Source organism: Mobula birostris, chromosome 12 (assembly GCF_030028105.1).
Source record: "Mobula birostris isolate sMobBir1 chromosome 12, sMobBir1.hap1, whole genome shotgun sequence".
Lineage (NCBI taxonomy): Eukaryota > Metazoa > Chordata > Chondrichthyes > Myliobatiformes > Myliobatidae > Mobula > Mobula birostris.
The window spans coordinates 113223365-113242974 of record NC_092381.1 but is presented as its reverse complement, the minus strand read 5'-3'; the positions used below and the strand labels follow the sequence as shown (position 1 = coordinate 113242974).

The following is a 19610-nucleotide window of genomic DNA, read 5'->3' as shown; positions in this document are numbered from 1 at the left end:
TGTGCAGTATCTGAAATACATCTTATGGAAATGTTTGTTTGATGGTGAACTTCAATAAAGAATAAAATTGCAAAAAAAAGAGAAGGTAAGAGTGGTGGATGCCTGGAATGCGCTGCCTGGCCGGGTATGGTGCTAGAGGCAAATACATGAGGGGCTTTTAAGAAATGTTTGGATAGGCACATGAATGTGAGGAAGATAGAGGGATATGGACACAGTGTAGGGAGAAATAATTGGTGTTTGGGAGTTTTTGATTTGCTTTTTGGCTGGGTCAGCATGACATTGTGGGCCGAAGGGCCTGTTCCTGTGCTGGACCGTTCCGTGTTGTGTAAGAGTGACAGCACAGGTCAGAGTGTCCGTCAATAATTTAACTGAGTGTTTCTCTCTCTTCCTTCCACAGAACGAGACACTGCACCAGTTTGAAGAGCAGCCAGTAGAATTCTTCTTCCCAGAGCTGACCAATGTGCCCAGCCAGTAAGAATTCACCACATCACATCAAGCCTGTTCTACGGGTGTCCTCACACAAGGTCCTAGGCTGCTAGCTCAGCGCATTGCCAAGGGAAATCCTACATAACTAGAGGTGCTCTCTGTCCACTCTGGAGGGTGTGGAAGTCCCCAGAACCGATATTTCAAGGAAGAGGCCTCGATAGATTAGACATGGAGAGGATGTCTCCTATGGTGGGAGTGTCTAGGACCTGAAGGCACAGACTCAGAATAGACAGACATCCATTTAGAATAGAGATGAGGAGGAATTTCTTTAGCCAGAAGGTGTTGAATCTGTGGGATTGCCTTAGGTGGTTGTGGGGGCCAAGTCATTAGGTGTACTTAAAGTGGAGGTTGATAGGGTCTTGATTAGTCTTGGCATCAAAGGTTATGAGGAGAAGGCAGAAGAATAGGGTTGAAAGGGTTAATAAATCAGACATGATGGAATGGCAGGGCAGACATGATGGGCTGAATGGTCTATATCTGCTCTTGAGTTTTAATGGTCTTAGGATCTAAGAGCTAGAGATTTTCAAAGTTCAAATTGAATCAAATTTGTCACCATATACAATCCTGGGATTCATTTTCTTGTGGGAATACTCAATAAATCTATAGAATTATAACCATAACAGAATCAATGAAAAACTGCCCAACTTGGGCGTTCAGCCAGCTTGCAGAAGAGAGCAAACTGTGCAAATACAAAAAGAAAGAAATAATAAATAAATAAATAAATAATAAATATCGAGAACAAGAGAAGAGTCCTTGAGAGTAAGTTGTGGGAACATTTCCGTGATGGGGGTGAGTGAAGTTATCTCTTCTTGTTCAAGAGCCTGTGGTTGAGGGGTAGTAACTGTTCCTGAACCTTGTGATGTGAGTCCTGAGTCCTGATGGAAGCAGCAAGAAGGGAGCATGTCCTGGGTGTTGGCCGGGGGGGTGTCCCTGATGATGGGTGCTGCTTTCCTGCGACAGCTTTTCATGTAAGTGTGCTCAATAGTGCTGATGGTTTTTCCCATGATGGACTGGGCCATATCCATGACTTATTTTAGGGTTTTCTATTCAAGTGCATTGGTGTTTCCATACCTGGCTGTGATGCAGCCAGTCAATATACTCTCCACTGCACATCTGTAGAAGTTTGTCAGAGTTTTAGATGTTGTGCCAAATCTCCACAGACTCCTCGGGAAGTCATAGTCATAGTCATACTTTATTGATCCCGAGGGAAATTGGTTTTCGTTATAGTTGCACCATAAATAATTAAATAGTAATATGTAAATTATGCCAGGAAATAAGTCCAGGACCAGCCTATTGGCTGAGGGTGTCTGACCCTCCAAGGGAAGAGTTGTAAAGTTTGATGGCCACAGGCAGGAATGACTTCCTATGACGCTCTGTGTTGCATCTCGGTGGAATGAGTCTCCGGCTGAATGTACTCCTGTGCCCACCCAGTACATTATGTAGTGGATGGGAGACACTGTCCAAGATGGCATGCAACTTAGACAGCATCCTCTTTTCAGACACCACCATGAGAGAGTCCAGTTCCATCCCCACAACATCACTGGCCTTACGAATGAGTTTGTTGATTCTGTTGGTGTCTGCTACCCTCAGCCTGCTGCCCCAGCACACAACAGCAAACATGATAGCACTGGCCACCACAGACTCGTAGAACATCCTCAGCATCGTCCGGCAGATGTTAAAGGACCTCAATCTCCTCAGGAAATAGAGGCGGCTCTGACTCTTCTTGTAGGCAGCCTCAGTGTTCTTTGACCAGTCCAGTTTATTGTCAATTCGTATCCCCAGGTATTTGTAATCCTCGGGAAGTAAAAGCGCTGCCGTGCTTTCTTCACAATTGCACTTGTGTGCTGGGCCCAGGACAGGTCCTCTGAAATTATAACATCGTTTCCTGACACTCTCTAGCTCTGATTCTCTGATGACGACTGGCTGATGGATCTCTGGTTTCCTTCTCCTGAAGTCTAACCAGCGGTAGTGTGTAATTAATGTACGTTCACTGGTGTCTTGGTTACTAAACTCTGCATCTGATTGTTGCAGCGTCCTCTGGCTCGATGTTGTCAATATTCCGGACTCCACCAGGCGTTTGACTGCTTTTGGCTGTCAGAATGGATTTGTGAGGGTTTCTCATGTCGATCAGGAATCTAAAGGTTAGAGCTGTCCCACTCCATGTTTCAGAATTGACTGATCTCTGTAAATCTCATCAGTGCTGGGGGAGCCCTTGTCACACCATCTGTAGTTCTGGACTTCCTTTCCTGAATACCTTCAGTTCTTGACTGTTCACTCTTTAAGCTAGCCTGCCTTTGCTAAAACCATTGGACATCTTGTTTTGCCATGGTGAAGATGCTAAGAAGTGCAGAGGCTGAAACTTGCTGGCTCCTCTTATCTGAACTAATTCAAAAAACTACCTATTCATCCCCATATTTCAGCCAAATCTCTGAACCCGCTGTCTGTCTGCCACCTCCTGACCTCCTGCTCTCCGCACCCCAGTCCGGTGTCAGTAACTCACCACTGTTCTCTCTGGTTTTGAGCAGCTGTCCTGCAGAGTTGGGATGTGGGTCAGGATGGCCCGATCTCCACAGTGCTTCTCTTCACGTTACCCAATGACCGTCCTGGCAGCACAGACAGCTCAAGTGTTGGTGAGTGGACGATGACTTCCCCCTCCCCTCTCTCCCCACCCTCTCCCCCCTCCAACTCCCTCCCCAACCTCTCCCCCTCCCTCCCCACCCTTTCCCTCTCTCCCCCCACCCTCTCCCCTCTCTCCCCTTCCCACTCCCCTCTCTCCTCTCTCCCCTTCCCACTCCTCACTCTTCCCACCCTCTCCCCTCTCTCCCTCCACCCTCTTCCCTCTCCCTCCCCACCCTCTTCCCTCTCCTTTCCCGCCCTCTCCCCTCTCTCGCCCTCTCCCCTCTCCACCACCCCCACCCTCTCCCCTCTCTCCCCCACCCCTCTCCCCCCTCCAACTCCCTCTCTCTCCCCCTCCAACTCCCTCTCTCTCCCTCCACCCTCTCCCCTCTCTCCCCACCCTCTCCCCCTCCAACTCCCTCCCCACCCTTTCCCCTCTCTCCCCCCACCCTCTCCCCTCTCTCCACCCCACCCTCTCCCCTCTATCCCCCCCACCCTCTCCCCTCTCTCCCCTTCCCATTCCCCACTCTTCCCCACCCTCTCCCCTCTCTCCCCCACCCCTCTCCCCCCTCCAACTCCCTCTCTCTCCCCCCTCCCTCTCTCTCCCTCCACCCTCTCCCCTCTCCACCCCACCCTCCCCCTCCAACTCCCTCCCCACCCTTCCCCTCTCTCCCCCCACCCTCTCCCCTCTCTCCACCCCACCCTCTCCCCTCTATCCACCCCCACCCTCTCCCCCCTCTCCCCCCCCACTCCCCACTCTCCCCACCCCTCCCTCTCCCCCACCCACTCCCCCCAACCCCCTCCCCACCCTCACCCCCACCTCTCCCCACCCTCTCCCCCCCCCCCACCCTCTCCCCTCTCCCTCCCCACCCCACTCCCCCCCACACCCCCCCACCCTCTTCCCACCCCACTCCTCCCCCTCCCCCACCACCCTCCCCTCTCCCTCCCCCCCCCTCTCCCCTCCTCCCTCCCACCCCCCACCCTCTCCCCTCTCTCCCCACCCCTCTCCCCCCTCCAACTCCCTCTCTCTCCCTCCACCCTCTCCCCTCTCCCTCCACCCTCTTCCCTCTCCCTCCCCACCCTCTCCCCTCTCTCCACCCCCACCCTCTCCCCTCTCTCCACCCCACCCTCTCCCCTCTCTCCCCACCCTCTCCCCCCTCCAACTCCCTCCCCACCCTTTCCCCTCTCTCCCCCCACCCTCTCCCCTCTCTCTACCCCACCCTCTCCCCTCTCTCCCCCCCACCCTCTCCCCTCTCTCCCCTTCCCACTCCCCACTCTCCCCCACCCTCTCCCCTCTCTCCCCACCCCTCTCCCCCCCAACTCCCTCCCCACCCTCTCCCCTCTCTCCCTCCACCCTCTCCCCTCTCTCCCTCCACCCTCTTCCCTCTCTCTCCCTCCACCCTCTTCCCTCTCCCTCCCCACCCTCTCCCCTCTCTCCACCCCACCCTCTCCCCTCTCTCCACCCCACCCTCTCCCCTCTCTCCCCACCACCCTCTTCCCTCTCCTTCCCCGCCCTCTTCCCTCTCCTTCCCCGCCCTCTCCCCTCTCTCCCCCACCCTCTCCCCTCTCTCCCTCCACCCTCTCCCCTCTCTCCACCCCTACCCTCTCCCCTCTCTCCACCCCCACCCTCTCCCCTCTCTCCCCCACCCTCTCCCCTCTCTCCCCACCACCCTCTTCCCTCTCCTTCCCCGCCCTCTCCCCTCTCTCCCCCCACCCTCTCCCCTCTCTCCACCCCCACCCTCTCCCTTCTCTCCCCACCACCCTCTCCCCTCTCTCCCCCCACCCTCTCCCCTCTCTCCACCCCCACCCTCTCCCTTCTCTCCCCACCACCCTCTTCCCTCTCTCTCCACCACCCTCTTCCCTCTCCTTCCCCGCCCTCTCCCCTCTCTCCCCCCACCCTCTCCCCTCTCTCCCCCCACCCTCTTCCCTCTCCCTCCCCACCCTCTCCCTTCTCTCCACCCCCACCCTCTCCCCTCTCTCCCCCCACCCTCTCCCCTCTCTCCCCACCACCCTCTTCCCTCTCCTTCCCCGCTCTCTCCCCTCTCTCCCCCCCACCCTCTCCCCTCTCTCCACCCCCACCCTCTCCCCTCTCTCCCCTCCCTCATCCCCTCCACTCTCTCCCCCTCCCTCATCCCCTCCCTCATCCCCTCCACTCTCCCCCCACTCTCCCCCCCACTCTCTCCCCCTCCCCTCTCCCACTCTCCCCACCACCCTCGCCCCATCCTCTCCCCTCTTTGCTCCCCATCCTCTCTGTCCCCCATCCGCTCTCTGTTACCCAACCCTTTCTGCCAGCCCCCTCGCCCCCCACCTCTCACCCCCCCCCATGTCCCTCTGCACCCCTCAGACATACGACTTCTTGAACAGCATCCTACAAAAGGATCTTACTTCTTTCTCTCCTCATCCAGGTAGCTATTCTGGTGAAGGCCATGACTGTCTGGGTAGTTACGACTTGCTGGTGACCTCCACAATTGAACTCTCCGTGGTGTACAGGTTAGTTGTCGAGGAAGTCGGGATTTTTGTTACAACGTAAATCTGTCATGGTCAGTTTATGGGAAATTCTCCCTGAGTATTCCCCAAGCGGTAAGAAAGCCCGGGATTTCACCGCAGCTTGAGGTTTGCCCTTTTGCGTTGTTCGTGTCCCCCTTCAACCTTTGCTCCTTCAGGGTCTCTGGGAATCCTGGCCAACCAGGGCAATTGTCCACCTCCTTCAAAGAAAGAGGTTTCCCATTCCAGTATATCCATCCATGGCCTCCTCCACTGTCACAATGAGGTCACACTCAGGATGGAGGAACAACACCTTATATTCTGTCTGGGTAGCCTCCAACCTGATGGCGTGAACAGCGATTGATTAAACCTCCGGTAATGCCCCACCCCACCATACCCCATCCCCTTTTCCCTCTCTCACCTTACCTCCTTGCCTGCCCATCGCCTCCCTCTGATACTCCTCCCTCCTGTTCTTGCTTCCATGGCCTTCTCCATGTATCCCTTTCACCAATTTACTTCCCAGCTCTTTCCTTCACCCCTCCCCCTCTCGGTTCCTTGTGTTTTTTCCTCCTCTCCTCACACCTTTTAAGCCTACTCCTCAGATTTTTTTTCTCCAGACCTGCTGAAAGGTCTTGGCCCAAAGCATCGAGTGTACTCTTTTCCATAGATGCTGCCTGACCTACTGAGTTCCTCCAGCATTTTGTGTGTGTTGCTCGGATTTCCAGCATCTGCAGATCTTCTCTTGTTTGCAAACTTCCTTTGATGTTTCATTGTGTTGGAGGGGCCTCTACCTGCACATTGTTGTTGGTGCGTGGATATTGGGTAAGCCACCTGTCCGTTCAGAATCAGGTTTCATCTCACCGGCATGAGTTGTGAAATCTGTTGTTATGCAGCAGCGGTACAGTGTAATACTTAATAATAAAAACTGTGCATTACAGGAAGGAACGTGTAAAGTAAATTTACACCTCACCGCGTACAACCCTGAGATTCTTTTTCCTGCAGCATACTATACAATAGTAACTTTAATAGGATCAATGAAAGATCAAGTACAGCATAGAAGGCAACAAACTGTGCAAATGCAAATATAAATCAATAAATTTTAAAAAGTTAAATATGTAGTGGAAATAGAGAGGAAAGAAAAAGTTCATGGGTTCAATGTCCATTCAGTAATGGGATGGCAGAGGGGAAGAAGCTGTTCCTGAATCATTGAGTGTGTGTCTTCAGGCTTCTGTACCTCCTACCTGATGGTAACAATGAGAAAAGGACCTGCCCAGGGTGCTGGATGTCCTTAATGATGGATGCAGCCTTTTTGAGGCATTCCTCCTTGAAGATGTGCTGGATGCAGCGGAGGCTGGTGCCCGTGATGGAGCTGACTGAGTTTACAGCTCTCTGCAGCTTGTTTCAATCCAGTGCAGTTGTTTTCCCTCCTCATCTCCCCTCCTCCCATACCAGACGGTGATGCAGCCAGTTGGAATGCACTCCACAGTACATCTGTAGAAATTTGTGAGTGTCTTTGGTGACATACCAAACCTCAAGCTCCATGCCCAACTGGCTGAATGTGATATTCTAATTCCTGGTGGTGTAGCCCTTCAGCCCATTAAAGCAATACTGGTCTTCAGTGTAGTCCCATTTTCCCCCACGAATATTTACACATAACCTCTTCTCCCCACATTCTCGTCGCATGGGTTTTACCCCCCACGTACGCATTAATTTACAGTGACCAATTACCCGACTAATGTACATGTCTCTCCACACTCTGGCTAAAGAAATACCGCATCATCTCTGTTCTAAAGGGATGTTCCTCTATTCTGAGGCTGTGCTCTCTGGTCCTAGACTCCCCCACTACAGGGAGCATCCACTCTATCTAGGCCTTTCGATATTAGATAGGTTTCAATGAGATTTCCCCCTCATTCTTCTAAACTCAGCAAGTACGGACACTGAATAATCAAACTCTCCTCAGAGGTTAGTCCTTTCATTCCTGGGATCATTTTCATAAACCTCTTCTGGATTTACACCATTAGTTATGGGACTCGAAACTGCTCAGAGTACTCCAAATGTGGGCTGGCCAACAAGCTGGAAGGTGATAGGTGGAAAAGGTAAAGGGATGAAGAAGAAGGAATCTGATAGGAGGGATGAGTGGACCATGGGAGAAAAAGAAGACAGGGAAGGGGTAAGAGCTAGAATGGGGAAGGGAGAAAGAGGAGGGGAGAGGGGAGAAACTACCAGAGGTTGGAGAAATTGATGTTCATGACATCAGGTTGGAGCTACCCGGATGGAATATGAGCTGTTGCTCCTCCAACTACGAAGTGGCCTCGTGAAGGAGGCCACGGACTGACATGTCAGAATGCGAATGGGGAAGTTGAATTGAAATGGGCGGCCACTGCGACTGCCTGTCTATTGCGGATGGAGCGAAGGGGCTTGATGAAGTGCTTCCCCCAGTCTGTGTTAGGTCTCACCAATGTCGAGGCTGCACCATGAGCACCAGATATCATAGATGGGGGGGCTTGTTGGTGCTACAGTAACAGACTTGATCCTCAGCGTTTGATTCGTTGCCTTTTCTGACGGCAGGGATGTGCTGAAGAATGGCCTCGGTGACCAGGCCATCCTTCCAGAGAGTGACCAGTATGACAGTGTCCTTTGTGCTATTGTGGCTGATGTGGACTTCGATGGAGTGAAGGAAATTCTTCTGGGGACCTATGGGCAGGTAATGAGCTCAGCTTTAGCTTTTATATGTCACGTGCGCATTAAAACATACAGTGAAACGTACTGAGGATGTGCTGGGGGCAGCCCAGGTCACACTATACTGGCTTGCACAACGATTTACATGCAGTACCAGAGGTCGATGGGAGTAGGCAGTTTAAACAGTTCAGCATGGGCTAGATGGGCCGAAGGTCCTGTCTCTGCTGTACTTTTCCATGACTACGACTCTTATTAGGCTAGAATTAAATCGGGATTGCAGAGCGATGTGATTGAAGGACTGAAAGGGCCTGTTCTGCACTGTATCGCAATAAATAACAATCAAAATAAACAAGTGTTGTCGCACCTCCAGCACCAGAATAGCATGCCAACACTCACTAACTCTAACCCTTGGAATGTGGGAGGAAACCAGAACACCCAGAGGAAACCCACATGGTCACAGGGGAATCTAAAACTCCTTCAGACCACGCGGGAATTGAACCCTGATCAGTGATCTTTGGCACGGTAAAGTGATGCTCCAACCACTAAGCTTCTGTGCTGCATCCCCCCCACCGCAACCCCCAACCCCTTCTACATGGTATCTCGAAGTCTCCCGAATTTGTGTGTCCCATCACAAGTGACCTTGCCTTCGAGTGCCTGATTCTAATCCACTGGGATTCCCTCCCTGCCTATCCTGTTCTTTGGCCATACACGTAGAAACATAGAAAAGCTACAGCACAATACAGGCCCTTCCGCCCATTAATACTGTGCCAAACATGTTCTTACTTTAGAAATTACCTAGGATTACCCATAGCCTTCTATTTTTCTAAGTTCCTTGTACTTATCTAAAAGACCCTATCGTATCTGCCTCCACCACCATTGCCAGCAGCCCATTCCATGCACTCACCACACTCTGCATTTAAAAGAAACTTGCCCTGACGTCTCCTCTGTATCTTCTTCCAAGCACCTTAAAACTGTGTTCTCTCGTGATAGCCATTTCAGCCCTGGGAAAAAGCCTCTGACTATCCACATGATCAATGTCTCTCATCATCTTATATACCTCTATCAGGTCACCTCTCATCCTCCGTCACTCCAAGGAGAAAAGGCCAAGTTCACTCAACCTATAGCATGCGAAGGCATGCTCTCCAATCCAGGAAACATCCTTGTAAATCTCTTCTGCACCCTTTCTATAGTCCTTTCTGTTGTGTGGTGACCAGAACTGAGCACAGTACTCCAAGTGGGGTCTGACCAGGGTCCTATATAGCTGTGACATTGCCTCTCTGCACTTAAACTCAATCCCATGGTTGATGAAGGCCAATGCACCGTATACCTTCTTAACCACAGAGTCAACCTGCACAGCAGCTTTGAGTGTCCTATGGATTCGGACCCCAAGATCCCTCTGATCCTCCACACTATCAAGAGTCTTACCATTAATACTATATTCTGCCATCATATTTGACCTACCAATATGAACCACTTCACACTTATCTGGGTTGAACTCCATCTGCCACTTCTCAGCCCAGTTTTGCATCCTGTCGATGTCCCACTGTAACCTCCTCACTGACAGCTCTCCACACTATCCACAACACCTCCAACCTTTGTGTCATCAGCAAATTTACTAACCCATCCCTCCACTTCCTCAACCAGGTCATTTATAAAAATCACGAAGAAAAGGGGTCTCAGAACAGATCCCTGAGGCACACCACTGGTCACCGACCTCCATGCAGAATATGACCCGTCTACAGCCACTCTTTGCCTTCTGTGGGCAAGCCAGTTCTGGATCCACAAAGCAAAGTCCCCTTGGATCCCATGTCTCCCAGTTCTGGATCCACAAAGCAAAGTCCCCTTGGATCCCATGTCTCCTTATTTTCTCAATAAGTCTTTCATGGGGTACCTTATCAAATGCCTTGCTGAAATCCATATACACTACATCTACTGCTCTACCTTCATCAATATATGTGTACCATAAAATCTAGGGAATATCTTTTCCCTCAACGGAACATGAAACTGTCATCGTGAGGGCCGGTGTGATAGCCTAGTGGTTAGCATGACACTATTACAACAGGTCCAGTTATTGGCTGTGACCATGTGGGTTTCCTCCGGGTGCTCCGGTTTCCTAACGTGTGGGCATGCTGTGGAAGCATGGTGACACTTGTGGGTTGTCTCCTGCAAATCCTCGATCTGTGTTGGTTAAATGAGGCATTTCACGGTACGTTTCAATGTTGAAGCCCTCTGTTGGGGTTGACCATGAATGCTGCATTCTAGATGTCCATGTGATACACAAGCTAGGGCAGTACCATATACTGAGCAAGCTGTTGCCCATGTAGCAGGCCCCCCTCTCTTTGCATTTGATGAACCCAGAGGAAAGGCAGAGACAGATACAGTTTAGTACTAGTGGCATTGCAGGAGTTACCAATCAATGTTAAACTCAACGTTGGACTGCCCTAGGACCTCCAGCTCCGGATTTTGCAGATGCATGAACGGTGTGGTAGCGTAGTGGTTAGTACAGGCGACGTGGGTTCAATTCCTGTCGCTGCCTATAAGAAGTTTGTACGTCCTCCCCGTGACCACGTGGGTTTCCTCCGGGTGCTCCGGTTTCCTCCCATAGTCCAAAGACGTACCAGTTGGTAGGTCAATTGGTCATTGTAAATTGTCCCATGATTAGGCTGGGATTAAATTGGGGGTTGCTGGGTGGCGTGGCTCGAAAAGCTGGAAGGCCTACTCCACGCTTTATCTCGATAAATAAATAATTTTTTCCTTGGGGGTTTATTCCTGAAGTCTTTCTCATGAGTGGGTATAGCCATAAGGCAGCAGAGGTTTGAGATTAGAGTTTTGATGCACACGTGACAAATAAAGCAAATCCCTTTTATTCTTTCTCAAAGACGTACGGTTATTAGTCACAGTATAATCTGGCTGTGTGGGCTCATCGGGCTGGAAGGGCCTGTTACTGTGCTGTATCTCTAAATAAAATGTATTAAAATAAATTAGCAGGGCAGAGGAGCTTTCCTGGTACCCTGCGGAGAGTTATCCTTCAGTCAACATTTAGACCATAAGATGTAGGAGCAGAATTAGGCCATTTGGCCCATTGAGTCTGCTTTGCCATTTCATCATGGCTGATCCATTTTCCTCTCAGCTCCCATCTCCTGCCTTCTCTCATATCCCTTCATGCCCTGACTGATAAGAATCTATCAACCTTGGCCTTAAATATGCCCAATGACTTGGCCTCCACAGCCACCTGTGGCAACAAATTCCACAGATTCACCACTCTCTTGCTAAAGAAACTCCTTCTGATGTCCCTCTATTCTGAAGCTGTGTCCTCTGGTCTTAGACTCCCCCACTAAAGAAAACAGCCTCTCCATATCCACTGTTCACCGTTCAATAGGTTACCCTTTATTCTTCTGAATTCTAGTGACAATACAGAGCCATAATTCCTTTGATTACATCATCCTGTTGATGCTTCGTTGGTGTTTGTGGGATCTTGCTGTGTGCAAATGGACTGCCGAGTTCCCCATGTTACAACAGTGGTCGCACGAGGAGATGATCAAGAATTAAAGCTGTTTCTGGGGCATAGTTTGTTCTGAAGGGGAGGGATATTGTGCTATAGAAAAAAACCGTGCTCAGTGGCCACTTTATTAGGTACAGGAGGTACCTAATCAAATGGCTACAAAGTGTATTTCTGCATGTTTGCGGTCTTCTCTTGCTGTAGCCCATCTGTTCTGCACACCACTGCTGTAACAGGTGGTTATTTGAGTTACTGTCACCTTCCTGTCAGCTTGAACCAGTCTGGCCATTCTCCTCTGATGTTCAAAGTTAAAAAAGTTCAAAATAAATATATTATCAGATTGCATATATGTACCGTATACAACCCTGAGATTCATTTTCTTGTGGACATAAAATAAAGGCATCCGCTAATTTTGCGGGACCATAGATCTGCGCCTGGAAAGCCTTCACTCTGCAGGGTGCAGGCCTGGGCAAGACCAGCAGTTGCCCATGCTGCAAGTCTCCCCTCTCCACGACACCGATGTTGTCCAAGGGAAGGGCATTAGCTTGGCACCAGTGTCGTCGCAGAGCACTGTGTGATTCAGTGCCTTGCTCAAGGACACAATACGTTGCCTCAGCTGGGGTTCGAACTCACGACCTTCAGGTCGCTAGTCCAATGCCTTAACCACTTGGCCATGTGCTCACTGTGGACATACCCAACGAAACTATAGAATAATAGACTCAGTGAAAGACTGCTCCGGGTGCTGGGCAACCAGCGTGCAAAAGACAACAAGCTGTGCAAATGTAAAAAGAAAGAAATGATAATAAATAAACAATAGTTATTGAGAACATGAGATGAAGAGTCCTTGAAAGTGAGATCATTGGCTGTGGGAACATTTCAATGACTGGGCGAGTGAAATTAACCCTTTTGATTCAAGAGCTTGATGGTTCCTGAACCTGGTGGTGTAGGTCCTGAGGCTCCCGTACCACCTTCCTGCTGCTGGTAGCAGTGAGAAGAGGGCAGGTCCTGGGTGGTGGGGGTCCCTGATGATGGATGCTGCTTTCCGGCGACAACGTTCTGTGTAGAGGTACACAATGGCTTGGAGGGCTTTACCCATGATGGACTGGGCTGTATCCAGAACTTTTTGTAGCTTTTCCATTCAAGGGCATTGGTGTTTCCATACCAGGTGGTGATGCAGCCAGTCAATATACTTTTCACTACGCACCTATAGAAGTTTGTCAAAGTTTTAGATGTCATGTCAAATCTTTACAAACTTCTAAGAAACTATAGGCACTGCCATGCTTTCTTTGTAATTGCATTTGCAAGCTGGGTCCAGGGCAGGTCTTCAAAAATGATAACACTGAGGAATTTAAAGTTGCTGACCCTCTCCACCTCCGATCCCCTGATGTTAATGTGTCTCATGAAGGAGGAGTTTTTGCCCACAGAACTGCCGTTCACTGGATTTTTTTTTGTTTGTTTTTGCATCATTCTCTAAACTCTAGAGACTGTTGTGTATGAAAATTTCAGGAGATCAGTTTCTTTAAAGTTCAAAGTAAATTTATTATCAAAGTACACAAGTATATATGTCACCATATACATCCCTGTGATGAATTTTCTTGTGGACTTTATAAATGTATAGAATAATAACCATAACCGAATCAATGGAAGACCACTTAACTAGGACGTTGAACCAGAGTACGCAAGACAACAGACTGTGCAAATACAGAAATAAGGATATGAATTGTAAATAAATAAGTAATAAATGCCAAGAACATGAGATGAAGGGTCTTTGAAAGTGAGTTCATTGGTCATGGGAACATTTTAATGATGGGGCAGGTGAAGATATTCCCTTTGGTTCAAGAGCCTGATAGTTGATTGTTGATACTCAAACTACCCTGTCTGGCACCAACAATCATTCCATAGTCAGTCACTTAGATCACAGTTCTCCCCCATTCTGATGTTTGGACTGAACAACAACTAAACCTCTTGACCATATCTGCATGCTTTTATGCATCGAGTTGCTGCCACATGATTGGCTGATCAGATATTTGCATTAACAAGCAGATGTACAAGAGTACCTAATAAAGTAGCAGTTAAATCTATATTGCTGTCTTATTCGTTTATTTATTTCCTTTCATTTGTATTTCAGTGTCAAATTCCGTTCAATAACACTCTTGCAGAGTAAAATTGGGAAACAGACTTCACAGTCACAGAGTCATAGAAAAATATAGAATAGAAACAGGCCCTTTGGCCCATCTAGTCCATGACCAAACCATTTAAATTGCCTACTCCCATCAACCTGCACTGGGACCACAGCCCTCTATACCTCTACCATCCAATCTTTTCCTAAGCATCGAAATCAAATTCGCATGCACCACTTGTGCTGGCAGCTCTCAGGATCCCTCTGAGTGAAGAAGTTACCCATCATGTTACTCTTAAACTGTTCACCTTTCACCCTTAACCCATGACCTGTAGTTGTAGTCCCATCCAACCTCAGTGGAAGAAGTCTGCTTGTATTTACCTGATCTATATCCCTCATAATTTTGTATACCTCCTTCAAGTCTCCTCTCAATCTTCTACATTCTAAGTAATAAGTTCCTAACCTATTCAATTTTCCTTATAACTCAGGTCCTCCAGACCCAGTAACATCCTTGTGAATTTTTTTCTGTAATCTCTCAACCTTATTTACATCCTTCCAGTAGGTAGGTGGCCAAAACAGCACAGAATACTCCAAATTAGGCCTCAACAGTGTCTTATACAACCTCAACATAACATCCCATCATCAGTACTCAATACTTTGCTTCACTCCATTCTGAGAGGGAAGCACAGCGTTGACACCAGAATATCAAAATTACAAGTCCCAGTTCCAGCTCCCAGGGCTCTGCAACTCACGCACTCAGTATTATTTTCTATATTTGCACAGTTTGCCTTTTGCATGTTGGTTGGTTGTCAGTCTTTGCTAATGTATCATCATCATCATTGCGTGCCGTGTCGTGTGACGTGGGCGATCATGAGCTCATGACCATGAGTTTTTTCCACAGAGGTGGTTTGCCATTGCCTTCTTCTGGGCAGTGCCTTTACAAGATGGGTGACTCCTGTCATTATCAATACTCTTCAGGGGTTGTCTGCCTGGTGTCAGTGGTCACATAACCAGGACTTGTGATCTGATGATGATGAGGAGTTGACGTCATCATCATCATGTGATATGCATCAGCTGTTCATACGACCATCCACCAGCTGCTCCCATGGCTGCATGTGACCCTGATCGCGGTGGGGGTGGGGGGGGGGGGGTTGGTGACTGAGCAGGTGCTACACCTTGCCCACAGGTGACCTGCAGGCTACCGGAGGGAAAGAGAGCCTTACACCTCTTTTGGTAGATACATATCTCCAACCTGACACTCCATGTATTTTTCCACAAATTCTATTATTTCTATATTTTCCTGTAAATGCCTGCAAGAAAATGACTCTGAAGGTAGTTCATGATGACATATATGTACTTTGATAATAAACTTTAAATTTACTTTGATTTTGACATCAGACTCCTGAACCAGTGTGGATAACTTCACTCACCACAATGAGCCTCAGGTCCCACACCACCAGGTTCAGGAACAGTTATTACCCCACAACCATCAGGCTCCTGAACCAGTGTGGATAACTTCACTCACCACAATGAGCCTCAGGTCCCATACCACCAGGTTCAGGAACAGTTATTACCCCACAACCATCAGGCTCCTGAACCAGTGTGGATAACTTCACTCACCACAACACTGAACTGATTCCACAACCTATGGACTCACTTTCAAGGACTCTACAGCTCATGTTCTCAGTATTTTTTTTATTTGCACCTTTGTCTTCTTTTGAACATTGGTAATTAATCAGACTTTGTTTATGTGTAGTTTTTCATAAAAGCTTTGTTTTCCTATGAAATCCAAATTCAACGTAAGCCTGAAGGATTTATTCTTCAGAGTCCTGGTGTAAAGGTAGGAGCAAACCTTGTTAGAAGTTCAAAGTAAATGTTATTCTCAGAGTACATAAATGTCACCACATGCAACACCGAGAGTCATTTTCCTGCGGGCATACTCAGCAAATCTATAGAATAGTAACTATAACAGGATCAATGAAAGATCAACTAGAAGACAAAACTGTGCAAATGCAAATATTGTTCAGATTGGGAAAGGGATACTTTCCACTGAATGTCTCTGCTTAGTAAACTTTGGAGACCCATCGAATGTTGAAAGGCCTTCATAGAGTGGATGTGGAGAGGATGTTTCTTATGGTGGGAGAGTCTAAGACCAGAGGACACAGCCTCAGAATAGAGGGATCTCCATTTAGAACGGAGATGAGGGGGAACTTCTTTAGCGAAAGAGTAGTGAATCTTTGGAATTCTTTGCTACAGGTGGCTGTGGAGGCCAAGTCATGGAGTATATTTAAGGCAGGGGTTGACAGATTCTTGATTAGTCAGGGCATGAAGGGATATGGGGAGAAGGTAGGAGATTGAGGCTGAGGGAAAATGGATTAGCTATGATGAAATGGCAGAGCAGACTCGATACGCCAAATAGCCTAATTCTGCTTCGATATCTTATGGTCCTGTGGGAAGTTTGACTTACAGCCAAAAGTCGTGTAATGGGATTGCATTCAGTCTCTGATGGGAGGGGAATGGAGAGGTAACGATTGGCGACAAGAGATTGTGAGATAACCATTTCAGAGCCTTGGCTACGGACGACTTCCCTGAACTGGCTTCTCTCTCTCTCTCTCTGTAGGAGCTGCTGTGCTACAAGTCATGTGTTGGGGGTATCCCCGACCCTGAGGCGGTGGAGTCAGGCCTGGTTTCCCAACTCCGAGGAGAGTTCCGGCTGCTCTGGAGAAGAAGCTTCCTGAACCCCTTGCTGTCCATGGTCTACGTTGACCTCACCTGTGATGGGGTCTGTGAACTTGCAGTCGAGTCTCTTAAGGGGTTACACATCTTGCAGGTAATCCATGAAGGCTCTTCTGCCTTATGTGGTTGTTTAGATAGTGACCAGTTATGTTTATCGGTATAGTCCACCTTGTTATTTCAGAATCAGTTTTAATATCACCAGCAACACACACAAAATGCTAGAGGAACTCAGCAAGCCAGGCAGCATCTATGGAAAAATGTACTGTCCTTAATGATGGATGCCGCCTTTTTGAGGCCTCACTCCTTGAAGATGTCCTGGGTGCTGGGGAGGCTAGTGCCCATGATGGAGCTGACTGAGTTTACAACTCTCTGCAGCTTATTTCATTCCTGTGCAGTAGGCCCCTCCACCCCACAACCCACCCTCGTACCAGACGGTGATGCTCTCCACAGTACATCTGTAGAAATGTGCTAGTGTTTTTGGTGACAATACTAAATCTTCTCAGACTCCTAATGAAATATAGCTGCTGTCTTGCCTCCTTTGTAACTGCATCGATATGTGGCGGCAGGATAGATCTTCAGAGATGTTGACACCCAGGAACTTGAAATCTTTACACGTCTGATCCATCGATGAGGACTGGTGTGTGTTCTCTTGTCTTCCCCTTTCTGAATTGGTTCGTTAGTGTTGAGTGCAAGATTGTTGCTGCGACACCTCTCCACTGGCTGATCTACCTCACTCCTGAACGCCCTCTCGTCACCACCTGAGATCTTGCCAACAATAGTTGTATCATCAGCAAATGTACAGGACGCCCAGGAACAGGCCCTTTGGCCCACTAGCTAGTTAAACTAGTAGATGCAATGCACGAGCACTAGCCTCCGTAATGTCCAGGACATCTTCAAGGAGCGATGCCTCACAAAGGCAGCGTCCATCAGTAAGGACCTCCACCACATAGTAACAATGAAAACAAGGCATGTTCTATCAGGGAGGAGGTACAGGAGCCTGAAGACACACACTCAATGATTCAGGAACAGCTTCCTCCCCTCTGCCATCTGATTTCTGACTGGGTGTTGAACCCATGAACACTACCTCAGTACATTAAGTTTTGAATTTTTGGACTATTTATTTAACTTAACTTTTTAAATATATATACTTACTGTAATTTACAGCCTTTATTATTAGGTATTGCAATGTACTGCTGCCACATAACAAATTTCATGACATATGCCGGTGATATTAAACCTGATCTGAACTAAACTGGTCCCTTCTGCCTACACAATGTTATCATATCTCCACATACCCTGCGTATTCATTTGCCTGTCTAAGAGACTCTTAAACACCTCTATAGTTTCTGATTCCACTACCAACCCTAGCAATGTATTCCAGGCTCCTGCTACTCTGTGTAGAAACAAAACTTTCTCCACACATCTGTCTTGAACTTTGAAACCCCTCTCCCCCACATTTAGTTCATGCTGCCCCATTTAAACTGCCTAGTCCCATTGACCTGCCCATGGACCTTAGCCATCCGTGTACCTACCCCTTGGACCCCAGCCATCTTTAAAGGCATGGTATTGGTCATCTTGACCCTTGGGAGAAAGATCCTCGCTGTATACCCTATCTATACCTTTTATAATTTTATGAACTTCTGTCACGTTCTCTCACTCCAGAGAATACACCCCACTTTATCATGCTCTCTAATCCAGGCAGTCTCCTGGTGAACCTCTTCTGCACTCTCTCCAAAGCCTCCACATCCTTCCTGTGATGGGGTGAGCAGAACTGAATGTAACACTCCAGAGTTTTACAAAGCTGTGATATAACTTCCTCACTCTGGCTCTCTGGTACTGAGTGCCTCAACTAATAAAGGCAAGCATGTTGTACGCCGCCTTTTCCACCACGGCAGCCTGTGCAGCCACTTTGAAACCATAGACTCATCTTACCCGAGTGTGGCAGTAGGAGCTAGAGGAGCTCCTGGTTTTCTCCCTCAGTAAATTTGAGATTGCACACCCTGCCCAACTTATACCTTGTCCTATTCACCCTGTGCACGCTGACCCACACTGGCCCAGCCTATCCCGTCTGTCCTTAGAACTCAAGCCCTCCAGTGCCTGAATCTTTTAGTCATGTACTGTAGAAAAGTACGGCTCAGAAACTGGCCCTTCTGCCCTTCCAGTCCATGCTGAAAGCATTTCTTCCTTTCTTTATTAATCTTTTTATTGATTTAAAAAAAGCATAAATACAATCAAGAGGAGATTAATTTAAAATCTACAAGTAACAATATAAACCAAGATTAAGATAGACATTGTCAAAATCATAGATATTGTTAAAACTAGTATAAAATATATAATTTAAAAAAAATGAAAATAACAATTCTCCTCTTACCAGTTTATGAAGAGAAAGGAAAAAACATTGGGTTTTAAATGAAAAGAAAAAAAAACCCCACTACACTATATATTTAAAAAAACCAAAAAAAAAGGGACTGGGCAGTCCATTTTGAGGATACGAACAAAAAAGAAAGAAAGACTTTCTGATCAAATTGAAAACTTCGAAAAAAAGGACTGGAAGAGTAATAAATCAAATTAAATGAAAATATTTGATAAAAGGTTGCCATATTTGCTCAAATTTAAAGGATGTATCAAATGTCCGACTTCCTATTTTCTCTAAACTTAAACAGGACATAATGGAGGAGAGCCAATAAAAGACCGTAGGTGGATTAGAATCCTTCCACTTCAGTAAAATGGTTCTCCTAGACAGTAAGGTCGATAAGGCTATCATACGTTGAGCGGAAACAGGAATATTTCCTGCTTCCGATGGGATCATCCCAAAAACTGCCGTAAGTAAATTAGGTTGTAGATCCAGATCCAAAACTTTTGATAGTATTTTAAAAACATCTCTCCAAAAGTTATCTAGATTTATACAAGACCAATACATATGAGTTAAAGTGGCCAGCTCAGTATCACATCTGTCACAAATAGGATTATTATTGGGGAAAATACGCGCTA

The 19610-nt window shown here is 47.7% G+C and overlaps 1 protein-coding gene across 1 annotated transcript in view; it reads left to right on the top strand.

The window, feature by feature from the left end:
- Nucleotides 1–19610, top strand: part of kptn (kaptin (actin binding protein)) — a 47893-nt gene that overhangs the window by 19322 nt on the left and 8961 nt on the right. Inside the window, exons 6-11 of the mRNA XM_072274509.1 lie at nt 398–471; nt 2518–2627; nt 3012–3116; nt 5508–5592; nt 8155–8290; nt 16504–16713. Coding sequence (XP_072130610.1) covers nt 398–471; nt 2518–2627; nt 3012–3116; nt 5508–5592; nt 8155–8290; nt 16504–16713 — 720 coding nt within the window. The remainder of the gene's footprint in view (nt 1–397; nt 472–2517; nt 2628–3011; nt 3117–5507; nt 5593–8154; nt 8291–16503; nt 16714–19610) is intronic.